Source organism: Leptodactylus fuscus, chromosome 1 (assembly GCF_031893055.1).
Source record: "Leptodactylus fuscus isolate aLepFus1 chromosome 1, aLepFus1.hap2, whole genome shotgun sequence".
Classification (NCBI taxonomy): domain Eukaryota; kingdom Metazoa; phylum Chordata; class Amphibia; order Anura; family Leptodactylidae; genus Leptodactylus; species Leptodactylus fuscus.
The window spans coordinates 108,507,344-108,525,436 of NC_134265.1; the positions used below are offsets into that span (position 1 = coordinate 108,507,344).

The 18,093-nt window shown below is 39.7% G+C and overlaps 2 protein-coding genes across 2 annotated transcripts in view; both read left to right on the forward strand.

Annotated features, from left to right (window-relative positions):
* Positions 1 to 5,291, forward strand: part of HIRA (histone cell cycle regulator) — a 27,203-nt gene extending 21,912 nt beyond the window's left edge. The window contains exons 22-25 of the mRNA XM_075275326.1: positions 2,055 to 2,177; positions 3,102 to 3,265; positions 3,489 to 3,577; positions 4,489 to 5,291. Of these exons, the coding sequence (XP_075131427.1) occupies positions 2,055 to 2,177; positions 3,102 to 3,265; positions 3,489 to 3,577; positions 4,489 to 4,605 (493 nt within the window). The 3' untranslated portion in view covers positions 4,606 to 5,291. The remainder of the gene's footprint in view (positions 1 to 2,054; positions 2,178 to 3,101; positions 3,266 to 3,488; positions 3,578 to 4,488) is intronic.
* A 4,336-nt stretch (positions 5,292 to 9,627) lies between these two features.
* The window catches only part of PPIL2 (peptidylprolyl isomerase like 2), a 28,736-nt gene continuing 20,270 nt past the window's right edge, over positions 9,628 to 18,093 (forward strand). The window contains exons 1-5 of the mRNA XM_075275706.1: positions 9,628 to 9,763; positions 12,446 to 12,495; positions 13,377 to 13,422; positions 14,331 to 14,393; positions 17,522 to 17,573. Of these exons, the coding sequence (XP_075131807.1) occupies positions 9,732 to 9,763; positions 12,446 to 12,495; positions 13,377 to 13,422; positions 14,331 to 14,393; positions 17,522 to 17,573 (243 nt within the window). The 5' untranslated portion in view covers positions 9,628 to 9,731. The remainder of the gene's footprint in view (positions 9,764 to 12,445; positions 12,496 to 13,376; positions 13,423 to 14,330; positions 14,394 to 17,521; positions 17,574 to 18,093) is intronic.

Sequence of the window (18,093 nt, forward strand, 5' to 3'; positions counted from 1 at the left end):
CCCCCCTCCCTCCTGTAATCCTACCCCTGAGTCCAGTCATAAATATGCAGCCTCTACAGAGTGTTTTTAGTTATATCTGAAGAAGAAGCTCAGAGGAAGCTTCGAAACGTTATATTCTGTCATCATTATGAGTTAGCCATTAAAAAAGGTATCACCTACTGAAGACTTGCAAAGTTTTTTTTCTTTTTTTTTTTAATTTTATATATATATATATATATATATATATATATATATATATATATATATATATAATATTTATTTCAGTATTTCCGTCATGTGATCCCATGGTAACCCCCTGAGAATAACTTGCCTTTCTGTTCTCTCAAGTGGGTCACAATCTCGGGTTCCTGACCATACTGTGCAACTTAAACTGGATGGACTGCACTACACTGGTTCACCATGGGGTGGCGCAAACTGCTATCACCAGCTACTGTGGATTATAAGAAGGCTATTGTTGCAAAATTTACAATTCAGCGGCTCACAGCTAGGCTTCTCTGACCATATATTTATGACCTTTAAGATTATTTAGAAGAATATGATGAGAAAAAGTTACTGTCCCCAAGCAGCTGAGATTGTGCTGTCCCTTCGCGCCCATGTGACAAAGTGATATTTAAGACAAACTCTGATGTTTGAGAAAAGTCTGATCAAAGCAAAGAGGATCATGAGCAGCATGGATATGAGATCAATGTACAAAAGAAAATAGTATTGCCTGTCAAAGATCAATCAAGTTTCTGTACAATGTACTGGAAAGCTGGCAAAAATTTCAGAATGGGGGTAGAATTGTAGAAAAAGTGCGTTTGTGCGACTTTCATACAGGCTTCGTATTTATAGTATTCACTGTTCAGCCAAAATGAAATGTAGCCTGTATTCTATGTTTCGGAACGATTCCAGGGATACCAAATTTTTATAATTAAAATTACATTTCAGCCCTTAACAAAAATGTAGAACTTTACTTTTGTAGACTTTGTTTTCTAAAACTCACCATATTCTGACACCCATAACTTTTTTTCTTTTTCTTTTTTTTTATCGTTCTGTTTTCGTGGATGCATAGGGTGTTTTTGTTTTTTTGCAGGATCAGGTGTATTTTTTTAGTTATACCATTTTTTGGCAATGTCTATTGCTTTGATCACGTTTTATTCAAATTTTTATCAGAGGTGAAACAACGTTTTGGCACTTTTGACTTTTATTTGTTTTGTTTCTCCCCCTCCCCCCTGACACTTCCCTTCTGACTTTACAGAGCTTAGGGCCCCTTCACACGGAGTATACGCTGGCTGATTCAGAACGTATAAACGTTCCGAATCAGCGGCGTTGGATCCCATTGCTTTCTATGGGAGCCGGTATACGTGCGTTCCCCATAGAAATGAATGGGCTGCTTTTTTTCCATTCATTTCTATGGGGAGTGCATGTATGCCGTCTCCCATAGAAAACAATGGGATCTGTTTTAAACGCCGCTGATACGGAACGTTTACATGTTCAGAATCAGCCAGTGTATACTCCGTGTGAAGGGGCCCTTAAATAGCACTTTAGGCACCAAAACTAACTGCGCTTATTACTTGGTGGAGGATAGAGAGAAAATTCTAACTGCCCTGGAATCAGTAGGGTGGTGCCTATTAACAGATGCGAAGAACTTGAATGGGTGGAAGTGGGGAAAGGTCTTCTTTAAGCAGTATCACCTGTGCCATCTTTTATTGGTGTTATTTTAGGGTAATCCCGTTCTGAATTATGTGTTTCAATTGGCTTTTAAGAGGGGAGGTATTTATTAGGTTTGTTTTTTTTGTCATGCTATCATTCAGTCACTTACACCAGGAGAGTAGCTTTTTATTCTCATCTAGCCATAAGGCTGCGTCTGTGCTGGATCTTCTTTTCGTGAGGTCTAAACACAATACATGTGTAGATGTAAAGTTAAGGAGAAAATTTTAAAACTTTTAATTCATAACTACACTCAGTTTGTATGTGTGTTCCTTAGCAAGTTATTGTTTATGTCCATCTCCAAAATTGACAAGTTCTATTCCATTTGCATTTTACCTTAATTTCTAAATTGTGTATTTGAACAGGAACCTGGTATCTGACAAACAAGACTCCTTGGCGCAGTGCGCAGATTACAGGACCTGTTTGCCCTCACAGGAAGCCATGATGTGCTCTGGACCACTAGCCATAATCCAAGGAAGAGCGTCCAAGTAAGAAAATCTTAATATATTTCAGTAGGTGATAGTTAAAGCGGTAAACAATATTAGCTATGTTAATGTGTACCTTCAGCAAGATGATGTATGTCTACATATCCTTATTTTAAAGACGTAATATATCTTGATTGGATTAAACTTTGTTATACATACTTGGAGCTTTAATGTCTGACTCGCATATCTGCTAGGATTTTGGTGAGCTGTGGCTGCAAGGAGAGAAAAATGTTTTTGTTTCCATAGATGTCAATATGGGCAAGAAAAATTAGGGATACTCAACTATTTATAGTTAAAGTCAACTTACTGGGGCTTCTATCAGGTGAAGGTCCAAGCTGAACATTATTGTCCTACGTTTGGTATGATGTTCTGTTGGTGCCTCCACACAATATAATGCTTCTTTAGTGCCTCCCACATGATGTAATAACCAATTAGAGGCCTCCATATGGTATATTGTCCTATTAGAGCACATACACTCAGTATAATGCCCTACTAGTGGCTTCCACATGTTATGATGTCTCCACACAATATAACCCCCACTTATTATAATGCCACAATTGTTCCCACACAAAATTACACTTACAGCAGTTGGGGAAATAGACCTACCTTCCTCCAACTGATACATTGCAATAGGGGCAGTAAGTATCAGCAGTCTTTCTTTCAGCCTAAACAGCCTGTCCATGCTGTTACTGTAATGTATCAGTGTTTAAAGGGACAGTGGCTGGAAAATCAATGTTTCTCTTAAGCCCTGTCATCATACAAGATAAGGAGGCAGAGATCAGGCAGCCATAGTCCAGGTTCAGACGGCAGTCTGCCACTTGAGTACCCCCAAAATAAATCCTGATGGTTTAAGATGAAAATGGTGAATACAGAATTCTTATTTTATATTTTATTACCAATACCAATTTATTTTTATGTTGTTTGCAGTGCTGGCAGACAGGCCGCTCATCTTTTTACAATGCCTCACCAAGTGCAGCAGGAAACAACCATGGCTTATCTTGAGAATCAGATTGCAGGTGCTCTGATACTGCAATCAAGCCAGGAATACAAATACTGGTTGCTCATCTATGCACGTTACTTGGTTAATGAAGGTGAGTTTCAGTTTGTGCAAAGTGGAAACCTTGATTTCAAGAGTCCTACGTTTATTTTACAACTAGAAAGTCATTTTCCCTTCAATAGCTTTCTGCAGTTCAAACTTATTTAAGATAATACATTTATCCAAGCAATGGAGGACAACTTTGTAGGATACGTATACATAGGTGAATGTTTTATTACATGTTTTTCCAGATTTAAAAAACCATTGTCTTCACACAGGTTTTGAGCAGAAGCTACGTGAAGTATGTCAGGAATTGCTCGGCCCTGTCCATCATTCATCGGATAGCCAATGGGAATCTAAAATATTGGTAAGCTACTTAAAAATTATTCTTATATTTAGAGTCTACCTCATCCTCTGTAAGGCTTTATTCACACAAATATGAAAAACGGCTATATGACCATTTTTGCTATAGCCATCACAGCCACTTACAACCCCCCCCCCAAAAAAACATTGTTTCCAGTAGACCTGCGCACATGTCCAGTTTTTTGACATTTTTAATGGACCTTCAAATAACAGTATGATCAATTTTTGTCAGTTTTCACATGTCATTAGATTCAAGACTGACTATACAGAACTTGTAACAGCTTCTCCACAGAAGCAGAATGGCTTCGTCATCTGTTTTTCACTGCTGTATGTATCCATGGTCCTGTGAATAGTCATCACACTGCGTTTGCATGCTGCAATTTTTTTTAAGACAAAATTGTAATTTATGCAGAAAGTAGAAGAGCAGGTTTTTTAAATTTCATTATTATTCATTATTTTGAGATAATGGTTATTAAAAAAAAAAAAAAAAAAAAAAAATTTCAGCAGGTAAACAATCTTAACTAAAGGCTTAAAATTGATTTAAAAAAAATTCCCTTCTGCTCTTGTGCAGTTGATGTAGAGTCCTCCTATTCCTGCTCAGCATACAGGGAATGGCTGTTCTATCACTAGCCAGTGACTGGCATTTCATTTGTGCTGGCATTGGAGTTTTCAGTAACTCCATTTTGAAGCACGTGTCCAACACATCAGAAATCTCTTATCAATATGCTGGCTACAGAAATATAGTATTAAGTGGCAACCACACATGCAAACTACTGGTAATTTTCCACTGAAATTTATCTTCAAGTTTTCAGAAAAAATAAATCTAAAAACCATGTACCTGACAATATTGAATCACTGTGTTCACATGTGCAGGCCAGTCTTTTACTTAGTTCTTTTTTTATTCTGATATTCCAGGGTTTCAGGAAAAGAGGTCTTCTGCAGGAATTACTCCCACTTATTGGACAAAATCTTCGATTCCAGCGTCTTTTCACTGAATATCGGGAACAGCTGGATAGTCTTATGGACAAATGATACTTGGCTTACATCCTTAACCTCCTTTTGGTTGTTCTCCTTTGTGTGCTTGCCTGAAAGTATGGGAAAATGACCAGCAGGGCAGTGTCCACTGTGAGAAACAAAGGTGCTGTGAGGAACATGCATGGACATGAAGGATGAGATAAAGAAGCCTCTCTTGGCCTGTTGAGCAGCAGCTAGAAGCCCTGTACTTGTTCTATCTTTCATGTTTGCTTGAAAACTGAAGATTTTCTGTTATGGTAAAGACTGAAAGACAGGATGTCGGCCATTGTTTGCAAGAAAAGCACAGTATGTTACCAAAACACTTGAATTTTGTTGCCCCATCCATATTTAGTTGTGTCCCATTGCTTAATCAAGACCTTGCACTATACAAATGTAAAGATGATGGTCGCATTGGAGTGGTTTGGTTTTTTTGGGGTTTTTTTTTTTTAATGTTTTTTTCCAGCCAAATTTCATCTGTGAATATAAGAAGAATGCTGCCCCATTTCAGACTATTTTTATACTAGACTGTACTAACTTGTAATGCACTGTCCACAGGCCAACAATCATCCTACATGTCCGTTGAATGTAGGACGTTCTGATTCTGACTGCTGTGTTTGAATAATCCAACAACTGAATCTGTACTCATTCAGTTTTTGATTTTTAAATGTTTGTAAAAGACAGGGTTTTTTCCATTCCTTTTCTAACTACCAATTAAAAACAAAAAAAAAATCTATTGTACTTTGTTCTGTAATAACAGTATGTTCCTAATGGGTGGGGAAAATGTTTGGAAATAACACAACTGAAGGCTGAATAGGTGATTTGCACACCGTGCTGTATACACTGTTCCACTTCTGATCCACTATGGCTAATGCTTTCTTCTGTCCATCTCTTTTGTGCAGTAGAAGGATGCTGCCCAACAACATTTGGGCATGCCTCTGATGTCCCAAGCAGTCACCTCCCAGAACTGCTATTTGGTAGCATTATGGCTGGGGCCTCACAATGCAAAAATACAATGTTTTGGCCATGGTGGAAACACTAATCCCATCCATGCATTTCAGAAAAAAATCTGCAGTAGAAAAGCTACGTTCTCAAACCGTTGCATTTTTGAAAATTGCAGCATGTCAATTATATCTGCGGGTTTCCATTTCCGTATAGGTATAATTGGGGCAGAAAGTTTGCAGAGGAAAAACCTGCTAAATTGCAATGAAAAATGTGATGCGTTTTTGCTGTGTTTTTTTTGCTCTTTGAAGAGGCTGAGTGCTGCAGTTTCTTTTGTGTTTAATAAACACAGCCCTGTACTTTTTGTACATTGTCTATGCCTTGTATCTCAGCTTAGTCCAATCACTTGAATGGGACAGAGCTGCAATTAGCCCATGATGTCACGTGGCCTGTGTAGCAGTGGGAGGGTCATCTAACCCTCCCCCACAAATCTTCTATTTATGACCTATTCTATTAATTAAAAAGTGCCAGAAAAACCTGCCTACGCTTTTGGGAGACAAAAAGCTGGGTATTGTACTGCACCAGGAGAAGCCCATGGCAACACTGTAAGATTTGACATCATACAACAGCAGTTAGAGTACTGTTAGGGACATTAAGGGGTCCCCATGATAGAGTATGTTGCTGAGTTCCAAATTAAATATCAGGCCTGAAGTAATTACGCCCATTATCAGGTCTGGAGAAGCCACACACACACACAACTGATGGTGTATCAAGTGAGTTCTAATTTAATGGTGCACAAAGGTGGTTTAAATACAATACAGACAAGAGCAGGTTGGACTATTCTAACATAGTTGGCATAAAATAATTGGTTATAAGATAAACCTGGCACATGACTATTGGCTGAGGCCTTATGTATTTTGCATATCATTACAGCTTAATGGACTTTGTACTTTGTCCTTAAACAAAGAAAGCTTCAAAAACACTTATGTGTGAACTAGCAGCTCACACTATGTCTATATGCATATATCATGTAAACAGAGATAAGATGTCATGTTGGTGCTAAATGAGTCTCAGTGACCTCCATATACCATGAAGATAAGATATACAAATAGCCAGCTGCAACTTACTTACACAGTTTATGTGTGAAAGGTTACAAGATGACTGACAAAATACAAAGATGGAGGATTTTACTCTAACAGTACCAATGGCTATCACATGGAGGATTGTGTGACTATCCAAGGATATTCCTTCCCAGACCATTACTGACCCAGGCTCTTTCATGCCTGACAGTTCTGGTGTTCTCTGGCAAATGTCATTTTAGCTGCATGGTCCTGGCCTGTAAGTATATTTATGGCATATTACTAGGATTATATCATGGTTTACTACTTGGACATCCACAGAGCCGTAGGCAGAACAGTTATGGCCCTTTTAGCATTTCAGTGCCTAATGCTGCTTCCAACCACACTTTCCACCGCATAGCTGTATGTAAATGGGGTTGAGCTGCACTTACACTATGATTATGGATAAGGAGTCATGTTATAATAAAAAACAAAAATACAAAGTGGTAACAGAAAATTCTCTTAATCTATCAAAAGATGAAAACTGCTATAATAAACACTGAACACTATGTACTATGGGACAAATAGGTTGCAAATTGTAGAAAATCTCCAGCTTTCAACAATAGCAGTAAAGCCTATGAGATTTTAACAAATCTCATCTGAACACTTTGGGGAAGAAATCTGCGCTGAATACCTTGTGACACTTGACCTGTGCTATGGATTTTCAGTCTTCTGCATTTCATTTTACGCTGCAGACTTCACATTTTTTTTACGCTTATGGCAGGATGTGTGGCAATTTCAAAATGGAATGCAACAACAAAAATAAATATTTTGCTGTTGTAGACTTTCAAAGACAAGCTACAGTTTTTACAGGATCTGCATTGTGTCCAACTGGTCTGAATGTACTCCAACCCCACGTTCATACGATTGGTTCATGTATTGGTTGAATTGACCAGATTGAACAGTTTGTTGGGACAGGGACTTCTAGCAATATCCTATGGGGATCCCGGGTGTCAGTCACTGCAGATCGAATATTGGTGGCCTAACCTAAGGGTAAGCTATCAAAACTACAAACTTTAAAGGGTAATGAGTTTTCGATGGACTGTACAAATCATACAGAGTCTTCCTGGCGACATCACTATGTTGGTGTTAGACCCTTCAAAAGTGTTCATTTATTCTTTTTTTCAAGGGAATAATCTCCCAATTAGCAGCCTCAGCAAAGGGCATGTGTTATCACTACCTGTGACTTCCCAGGGTCTCTTCCTGAGGCTGCTGATCAGCAGCTTCAATGGCAGGGATCCGGGACATCACAGCTGGCGAGCAGTTTCACTTTGAGAAGACACAGGCGCAGCAGGACCAGACCATGGGTGGACAGCGGAGCATCGGGTACAGGTGATTTTTTTATTTTTTTTTTACCTCTCCCGGAGAGCCCCTTTAAGCCCAATCACAGGGACAGATTTGGTTTTATTTTACACCAGCTCAGGGCCCCAGAGGAATTTGTCCAATACATGGATAATCCCTTTAATGGTGCCTTCACACGTAAAAATACACATGTAAAATGTAGTAAGCCATTGAGTTCAATGGTTTTTTTGTATAACGCGCGTCTTTTTGCAGGCGCAAAAAGACGCGAGTTAAAAAAAAAAAAAAAAAAAGCCATTGAACTCAATGGCTAACTACGTTTTACATGTGTATTTTTACACATGTAAAATGTAGCAAAAAGCACGGAGCGTAACTCTATGTGAAGGCACCCAAAGAGGAGGACTGGAGCTCTTTAAATCACTGTGCATGCACTGGGGGCTCACTGATGTATCACATTCAGGTGGTTTCAATGCTTAGTGGTGCACATGCACAGTGGTAGTCATGCCTAATTTTTTAACTTGGGGGTGGGGTGGGAGAGGCGCCATTTAAATTCTCGCCTCAGGCAGCAAAAAAGTTAGGATTGACCCTGGTAGTGACCTGCAGAATATATGCAGTGTCTCATTTTCACCAAACAGTGAACACCATTTAAAACAAAACCAAAAAAAAAATCATGATCCTGAACAGCTTAACTTTTCCTTATCCCAACGATATTTATTTGATGAAACTGGACAATCCCTTCAATCCCCCAAACCACCACTGACACCTCGCAGTGTCTTTATAACTCCATCATATGTCTCTCAGCCACAGCCTGGCACTTGAGGTGAGGTCAGTCACCTGGATCCACTGCCAGTGACACAGCTTTCCTGCTGCTGCACGGTAGCGGAAAGACATTCTTCTTTGATATCCCCATATTGGGGTGGGAATTTTAACGAAACGCATCGGGAAAGGGATGACTGCCTACCACTAGGATTAATAGGGCTAGATTTGGGTCCACCCTTGTAGAAGCGGGAGTCTTTTTTTTTTTTTGTGAATCAATAGAGTGGCCATAGGGACATACTCCTGCCACATCCAGCCTAACACTGACTCTTGACCGGATAGCGGCCATTATTTGGGTGACAACTCTGCTAACTGGGCTAAGATTGTTCCTTGTATCTTTTCTGTGGCTAAGACCACTTTTATGGACCTGTTTATTTAGATATTTAGAACATGTTTATAAATGTTATAAAGACAATGGGGAACACATGAGAGGCACCAGGATAATTTGGGGATGAAAAGTCACTAAAATGTTCCCTTTAAAGGGGATTCTCTAGTAATGTAGAAAGAGAACAACAAAGCTGTAAACTGTGCAGATGGAATGGCACATGGTAGGTAGGGCCTATAACAGATTCTGCCTTCAAGTTACCCCTATATTTCCTATAGCCCCGGTAGAGTCTGGATACTGGGAGGATTATTAGTATTTCCTACATCTGGCTACAGTTACCAGGACTCGCTTTACGGCCATATTCCAATTCAATCACAGTGAATAGAGAAGCAGTAATAGTAAACTACTATGGCTGAAATTCGCCAGCAATGACCCACGGCCGGTGCATTTCAGCACTAGACAGCGATCTGGACATCCATGTTGCTACTCCTTTATCTACTGTAGGAGGGCCAAGGAGGCTACGACTGCATTTCCGGTCCATCACTTCCGGCGTGTCGTAGAGGTGGTAAAGGAGGACCGGAAGTAGTGGAGTATTTACGCGTTTTGGAGTTCGGTCTGTTGGTGTCTGTGCTGAGGAAGCTGTAAAGATGGGGAAGAGACAGCATCAGAAGGATAAGATGTGAGTGAGGAGCTCCTTGTGTGCAGCTCTCTGACACTGGCCTCACCATTACTGTCAGAGCGATGTTACCAGAGCTGGATTGTTAGTAACGTTGTCTTATGGGTTATTGCTGAGGCGTCATTAGTCTTACTGCATGTTAGTACATGTGGTTCACTTCAAAGTAGCTTGTATGATTTGTTTTAGATCACAAGTTAGTTAGGGCACTGTTCACACTTCCGTTCCTTTCTTTAGCCTTTCTGTCTAATTTGACAGCTTAAAGCAATATCCAATAGTATTCGGACTGTCAGAAATTGCAGAAGTCGTCACCATTGTGAATGTATATCTATATATCCCCGAAGTGTTCACTCTCCACAGCTTATAGAGGTGTCATGTGCAGCTGTGCCCAGATCAGGGTCCAGTACACCACTGGCATGTCTTTACACTGCCTGTCCTATCAGTCTCAGTTCCATCATCCCTTTGTTTTACCAGACCTGGATCTGAGACTTTTATCCACTGGCTGTCGGCACATGCGCTTTGTACGTTTGGCGCAGAACACAGTATATTTTGGCTAGGTAAAGGCGTTTTCCTATCTGTGGAAATTATTGTTTGTCCACAGAATAGGGGGTGAATTCTTAAAGGGAGTCTATCATTGCAAAAAGTCCTTTTTAGCTAAACACACATTTCAATAATCTTTAAAAAGGCTATTTATTCTACTACTACCTGTACGGCTTGTCTTGTCCCCACTGTTTCTTGTTAACCACTTCAGTACCGGGCCAGTTTGTGCTCCAGGACCAGACACATTTTAGGTTTATTTTGTATGTGCGGTTTTGAGGGCTGTAACATTTTTCCCGTATATCTCAGTCAACTAATTTTTGCGTCTTTTTTCGGGGACACATAGGGCTTTATGTTTATGTTGTTTTTTTTTATTTTTAAATGTGTTTTAATTGTTTTTATATCTGGGAAAATATAAACAAAATAGGAGGGAAATTGTGTCTGGTTTTCAATTTATTATTTTTTTATTTAATAACAAAGTGTCACTGAAAAACTTTATAATGTAGTTTTTCCTCTCCGTTACGGTAATTTTTATTTTGTATGGTGTCGTCGGGGGTGGGGCTATAACCTTTAATAACAGCGTTTTATTAGCGTATTATTAATTTTTTTGTTAATATTTTATTTACATTTTTTATATACTTTTTAATTATATTTTCATTTTATTTTTTTCAGATTGTGTCCCATATGGTGATAAGAGACCTTTGGGGACATCTGATCACTTTTTTTTTTTTTTTTGTACTGGAGGCTGATTTCTCCTATAACTGGGGCTGCTACATTTAACCCCAGATGTAGGAGGAATCCAGCCTCCTGCACACTGTATATATACAGCTTACTGAGCTGATCTGGGTCCTGTAGGACTCAGCAGCTCTTGGAAGACGCTGCTCCCGGCGGATCACGTGACCGCCGGATCAGAGGGCAGCTGAATTATGGCAGCCTCCATAGCCGTGTATACAGCGCTCGAGATGGCAGGGGAGGTAATAAATCTTCCCTGCCATCTCTCTGGGAGCTCCGGCTGAAGTTACAGCCGACTCTCAGCTTCAGTAGCTGCACGATCTCTGTGCAGCTACTGTGTTCTGACTGGACGTACTGGTACGTCCTGTCAGAACTAGGCAACCACTTCCTGGATGTAGAAAGTCTATGGGCAGTCCGGAAGTGGTTAAAACACTTTATTTCGTTATGCAAATAGTCTTCATGGAGCACCCTGGGCGTTCCAAAAGACCTCCAAGCACCCCTTGCATCAAGCCTTTAACACCACCCTCTACTGCTTGTGCTCTATCCCTCCTCCTCCTTCCTGGCCTCTGATGCTGCTCTTTTGTAGTTAAAAGCTCGGGCATGCCCAGTACAGTTCCGGTCAGAGTGGACTGCGCATGTCCGACCGGCCATTTTGTTGTGGTGAACTACAGCTTACTGCGCCTACAAAAGAACTGAGCACACTGTTTCTGTACCCTTGTTTTGTTGTTGGACTTTATACATTGAAAAATTTTTCTCAATAAAAATCAAATTTAAAATGAATGAAAGAACTGAGCACACCAAACTGGACACTTGGACATGCGTAGTCCACTCTGACCAGAACGGTACTGCGCATGCCCATGATTTAACAGCACGGTGTCAGAGGCCAGGAAGGATGAGGAGAGACGGAGAACAAGCATTGGAGGGGTGGTGTTAAAGGCATGACACAAGGGGTGCTCAGAGGCCTTGAGGAACGTCCAGGGTGCTCCATGAGGATCATTTGCATAATGAAAGAAAGCGTTTTAAAGAGAAACGGCAGGGACAAGACAAGAGGTAAAGGTAGTAGTAAAATAGCCTTTCTTTAAAGGCTATTCAAACGTGTGTTTAGCTAAAAAAGGACTTTTTGCAATGATAGACTCCCTTTACACTTCAACTTATCAGAAAAATGTAAGATTTTAGTCCTCTGTTCTGAGTGGAGCAGTGAGTGTGAGGTGGTCGGGGAAAAAAATCCCCTATACTCCTTATTGATGGTGAGACTGAGGAGTTGGCATTCAAGTTATCCTTATTGCTTACACTCCTCAGTCTTTTTCTATGGTTTGCTGTGATGTTAGGAAGACCCTGATTGACGTCATTACACTTGGGTGTAGAATACAGTATCCGTTATCTCCTCCTTGCTAATGTATACTTCTTCTCTTTTCTTAGGTACATCACCTGTGCAGAGTACACAAATTTTTATGGAGGAAAGAAAGCAGGTATTATCTATATGGGGGAAATAGTAGTAACCTTTCATTCTCTAACCCTTCCTTCACATCTGCGTTTGGTAAGTCATTCAGGGAGTCCGCATCGGGACCCCCCGAACGGAATACCAAACGCAATTGCAAGCACTGTGCAGTAAAAGCACACGGACCCCTAGACAATAATAAGGTCCGTGTACTTGCCACGCGCTGCCCGCACGAATCATGTGAACTACTTTTCTGTCCGCATGCTATGTGCAGAGATCTGGCGGCAAGCACACACACCCTATTATAGGCTATGGGGTCCGTGTGCTTTTACTGCACACCGCTTGCAGTTGCGTTTGGTATTCCGTTCAGGGGGATCCCCATGTGAACTTCCCTGGACGGAATACCAACACAGATGTGAACCAACCCTAAGATAGGGAATGTTATATACCATTTGAAAGTTGTCAGTGTGTTGAGTTGAATGCAGATTCAGTCTTGTAGCACAGACACTGTGCTATTAGTTTTCCTTAGTGGCCTTACAGCTCTGCTTCATCACTTGAGAGCCCCCCACTAACAGTAGATCTGTATAGTCTTGTACTGTTAAAGGGGTGTTTCTTCATCACCCAGCAATGATGCTGAGCTGTTAGGTGCTCCCCCCTCTTCCCTGACAGTAATGTGGTATCTGTAGCCAAAACTAACAGCACCGATATCTCTGGAACAGGCGAAAACAGACACAGAGCATGAATTCAGTACACCTACAGCTCTATATAACATTCACTATTCTCAAGCACATAATGGGTCCTATTTAAGCTATGGTTATGTATAAATACATCTCTGAATAATATATGTACAGTAAAAATAGCTGCATATAATGGTCTTCTTGCTTACCTATTCCATTTTCTTTCCTTCAACAGATATTCCGAAGTCTAACTTTAGACGCTTACCATTTGATCACTGCAGGTTTGTTATTCATTTGTAATAGTTATGCTTATTTTCATTATGTTTTCTATATTTCATATGACTTCTCTTTTAACTAGGAGAATCTAAAATATTGCCTGTCAGCAAAATTTTTTCCCCCACCATTATTACATGATAGGAAAGAGATTGGCAGTTCTACCTTACCTTTGTTACTGAGCTTTACTTTGGTGGAACTAGGGATACTCACAGTGTGGATTTGCTACCAAACCAAATGAAGTTTATTTTTTACATACGAAAGTGCTTGATACTCTTCAGTCATGTTTTGAAGTGAGTTTTTCTAATGTGTGGATGTCACTTACTATAAAGTGCATTAAAATTATGGCGCCAAAGCATGCAATTACAATGTTATCAACCAACCTTCACAATCCAACAATCCATTGCCACAAACAGAGGACCCAAAGAACTATAAAACTTAACTTTTAATATACATTCTAATAATAAATATTTTAGACGGTCAAAGAACATCACCAATTTAAGTGCACGAAACAAACCGTGCTCTGGATAAAAGAAAGCCTACTGAGAGATGTTGGGGACTCAATGGTACTTGCAGATGAAGGGCTGGTCCTACAATGACTCCTGTCCTAACATGAAGGAAATAAGAGAAACGGATCTAATTTGATAGGGAGATACAGGGATAGCTCTGGGAACTGTCCTTGTTAGGATGGATGTCATTGTGAGAGATGGGGTCTAATTACACCAGCCCTTCATCTGCAAGTCCTGTTGAGTCCCCAACATCTCCCAGTAGATCCAAGTAAAATTATAGTTGTTGCAATTTTGCTTGTACAGAATAACATTATACTAAAGAATTTTGGCTCATGCAGTTTTTATTTTGATCGTACCAAAAAGTAATTTGGTCTTCCTGTTAATGACCGTAAACTTTTTTTTTTTAGTTTGTCTTTACAGCCGTTTGAGTATCCTGTTTGCACCCCAGATGGAATAGTGTTTGATCTTCTGTAAGTATATATGATAATTATTTAAAAAGTAATCCAACTTCTTAATTAGCAATTACCTAGATATTTTTAGCAGGGGTCGTTTCCTGCTGTCTTCAATATTAGTTTTCCCTGATTTCTCACAGCAACCTGAAATTTGCTGTAGTAATCTATGATGGGATCATACTGGGATATGACAATTTACCATTTGACCATCTTACTGATGTTCACTTTGCAGTTTGTCATTTAGCCAGTCTACAATGCTAGCATAAAGTATGGAATAGTCTGTGTTTTCCCATATTGTCTGTCACAATAAAAAAAAAAAAAAAAAAAGTTGAAGTGTCAAATTCTGTTTTCTTGCAGTCTGTTGTACTGTGTAACATACAACAGGATTTTGTGTACACCGTGCAACCATGACTGCTTATTGGTTGCAGATATGGCCTTAAAATGTTAAATTAAATGACTCCCCCTGTGTTATAGTGGTTCATATTTAAAGTAAAATATCTTGTACACTGAAGATTTGGGAGAAAATGTATGTATTTATGGATCTTGCTACAAGATTTCCATATGGTTGACCAATCTGTGCCTGATTATGGGGATAGTGTCACTCCTTAGGGAGAGACCACCTTGTAAATATGTGGAGTCTTACAAAGCCCTTTTCGCTCCACTGTGGGGAATCAGGGGAAGAATATGCAAATATGTTTCCCAAGATGTAAATAGGGAAACCGTGCCTTTGTATGCTGCCCTCTATGGGAAGCTCTCTTGAACATCATGCCCGACTTTCCAACAAGCCTTTGCTGCAATGATGCGGGATTTTACCAAGTCAGTATCCCAGCTGTGGACAGCGCCGTTGGTAATACTAGGTTGCCATATGTGTGGGGTGTTCTTTTTTTTGCTGCAGCAGTCACAAGGCTGCTTTTGTAAGCCTTTGATTTTTACAGCACACTTTTACTTGACTTTTGCTCATGTATGTTCCCTAAAACAAGTTCTTTTGGACTCTATAGACAGCCGAACACCAAGGGGTTAAACGCATCGAATAATCGATGCGCTTAACCCTTTGGTGGTTGGCCGCTTACACGGAAACCTATGACGGGGAGGTATTCGATCGAATACTACTCGCTCATCTCTAGTGTTATCTAGTAGTAGTAGTATCTAGTATACGTTGCCCAAACAAAATTGCCCTCTGCATAGGATCTGTGCACACAGCTTTTAATTAGCCAATAAAACCTATTACTAAGTACAGTCAACAGTAGGCTTGTTGATGATTTGTAGGGTATAATATTCTTGCACTGTGACTCAAACTTAAATGGTCCCTAACTTTTCTGACAACTTAGTCTCATTTCATGAAGCATGTAATTCTGAACCAAAATGTAATACACTTTATTTTAAAATGTTTGCTGGTTTCCGTCTGAAAAACCTTCTTTAGGCCTGGGCCCCATAGGTTGGAAACACCGTGACTTGTACACGGCAGAAACACCGTGGGAAAAATCACGGTGTTTTACAGTAAGTGCATAGTGGATGGGATTCTAGCAAATCCCATGCCCACTTTGCGGTAAAATCCACGGTGCGGACATGCTGCGATTTCCAAAACCGGCGCAGTTTTGGAAACCACAGCATGTCAATTATATCTACTGAAATGCCAGCGGTTTTCCCATAGATAGAATTGTAATAGAAAGTCCACGGAGGAAAACTCCCCGAACTTACTGTTTAAAGCCCTGCGAGAAGAACAATGATGCGTTGCCGCTGCAGTTTTATTGCTGCGAGTCATCTCGTGGGGGCCATAGCCCTAAAGTTCCCACTACTAGGTATGCCCCTTTTAGCTAATTTGCAGTTCAGTCCCTGCTACTAGGAAAGTTTCATCTCCATAGATGCAAGGAGACTTCAAACTGAGTAAAGAGGGAGGCTCTTTTCTCTATTCACACAGTGAATGCAGATGGAAGGGGCTGATTCTCCTCACAACCTCCAAACATTTCTGCAAACTGTTTTTCTGTGCAAGGAACTGCACATTCTATAAATCATCTTAGAATGTAAGAAAAATCTATATACTTATATCTACTTTAGGCTGTTTGTGTGATTGTAGATGGGATGTTATTCACAGCTAACGTCTAGCTTTCCTGACTTTGCTCCTAGATTTTTCTTTTCCTGTATCATGCCTACCTGTATTTGCAGTTCAGTGCTCCTGTATCTTCTATATGGTGGTCACTTTTTTTTTTTCCCCCTCAACTATTTGTTTGCTATTATACAGTAAACAACAAAGTAACTAAGCTAGTTATAATGGATAGGAGAAAGGGGGGCTGTCTGCTATTTATTGTACACATCCTCAAACTGGGAGACAAATATATAATATACTGCAACCGTAATGATATTATTAGCAGCAGAAAAACTGATAGAACAACATGTATGAAGGCTTATACAGTCTTAGAACAGACTGCTCAGCAAAACCCAGCAGATATTTCAACTTTTCAGGAAAACTCAGGGACTCTTTAAAAAGCTGAATAAAATTAGCTTGAACAGTTATAGACAAAATAAAAGTAATACACAAACCACCATACTGTTCGTGTCTTACTGAGCATTTTGAGTAAAGGTCTATACACCCACACTAAAGAGAATCCTACAATGTAAAGATTAACTTCCATTTAATTTTTATACTATTGTGTCGGGGGTGAGGTGGGAGAGATGTTTGAACACTTTTTTAATACATTTAAGGGGGTTGCCCAGAAAAAACAGTTTTTTCCCTGTTGTCACTCAATCCAACCACCATCTTTAAATGCTGAGGCACAATGGCTGCCAAGTACAGGCAGGCTTCAGAATATGTTGGGTTAGGGTTAAACAAATGGGTATCTCCTACAGGAGCAGGTAGTCTCTGTCCAATTTTATTTCCCAACTTGAAGGATCTGCCACATGACGGACACTATAGGGTCCATTGGGGGGTTCTAAATTGGAACATTTTTTTGCAAGGAAGTACTTGGCTTGAAAAGTTTGAGAAACCCTGAGCCAGGTTGAGTATGTCTTTGATATGGCTTAGATTTTATTAGTAAGTAATGCAAAATAAAAAATAAAAAAATAGACTGTTCCAAAGAGTCCATTTAACTTTTTTGCCAGGCCAGGTTCTTTTTTTTTTTTTTTTAATTCTGCTCATTTATGTTTTGTAGAAGCATTGTTCCATGGATAAAGAAATTTGGCACTAACCCTATCACAGGAGAGGTGAGTGTCTCTGCACTGTATATGTGCTGTAACATTTTTTTTTTTCTTACACTTTGTGACATCCTTATCTAATACTCGTTTGTGAACTTGTTTAATGCCCCATGTGTAATAATTAGAGATGAGCGAGTAGTATTCGATCGAGTAGGTATTCGAACGAATAGTCAAATATTGAGGTCTACTCTAATAGAATTTTGAATATTTTACTACTCGCTTATCTCTACTGTGTACAGTTTTTTTTTTTTTCAATGCCTATAATATTGTCCTAATTCCTGTCCCACCTCCCCTGCATAGTTATTGGTGTAAAAAAAAGTGCCAGGGAATGTGGGAGGGGAATCGAATTTTTACCTCATTTACCGCGGGGTATTTGACCAAGTATGAGTATTTCAAATACCATAGTATTCGATCGAATACCTACTCGATCAAATACTACTCGCTCATCTCTAGTATTAATTTAATTTACAAGCCAACAGTCTTTATATTTATGCCTTAGCATTGTTCTGACATATATTTGCCTATTTTC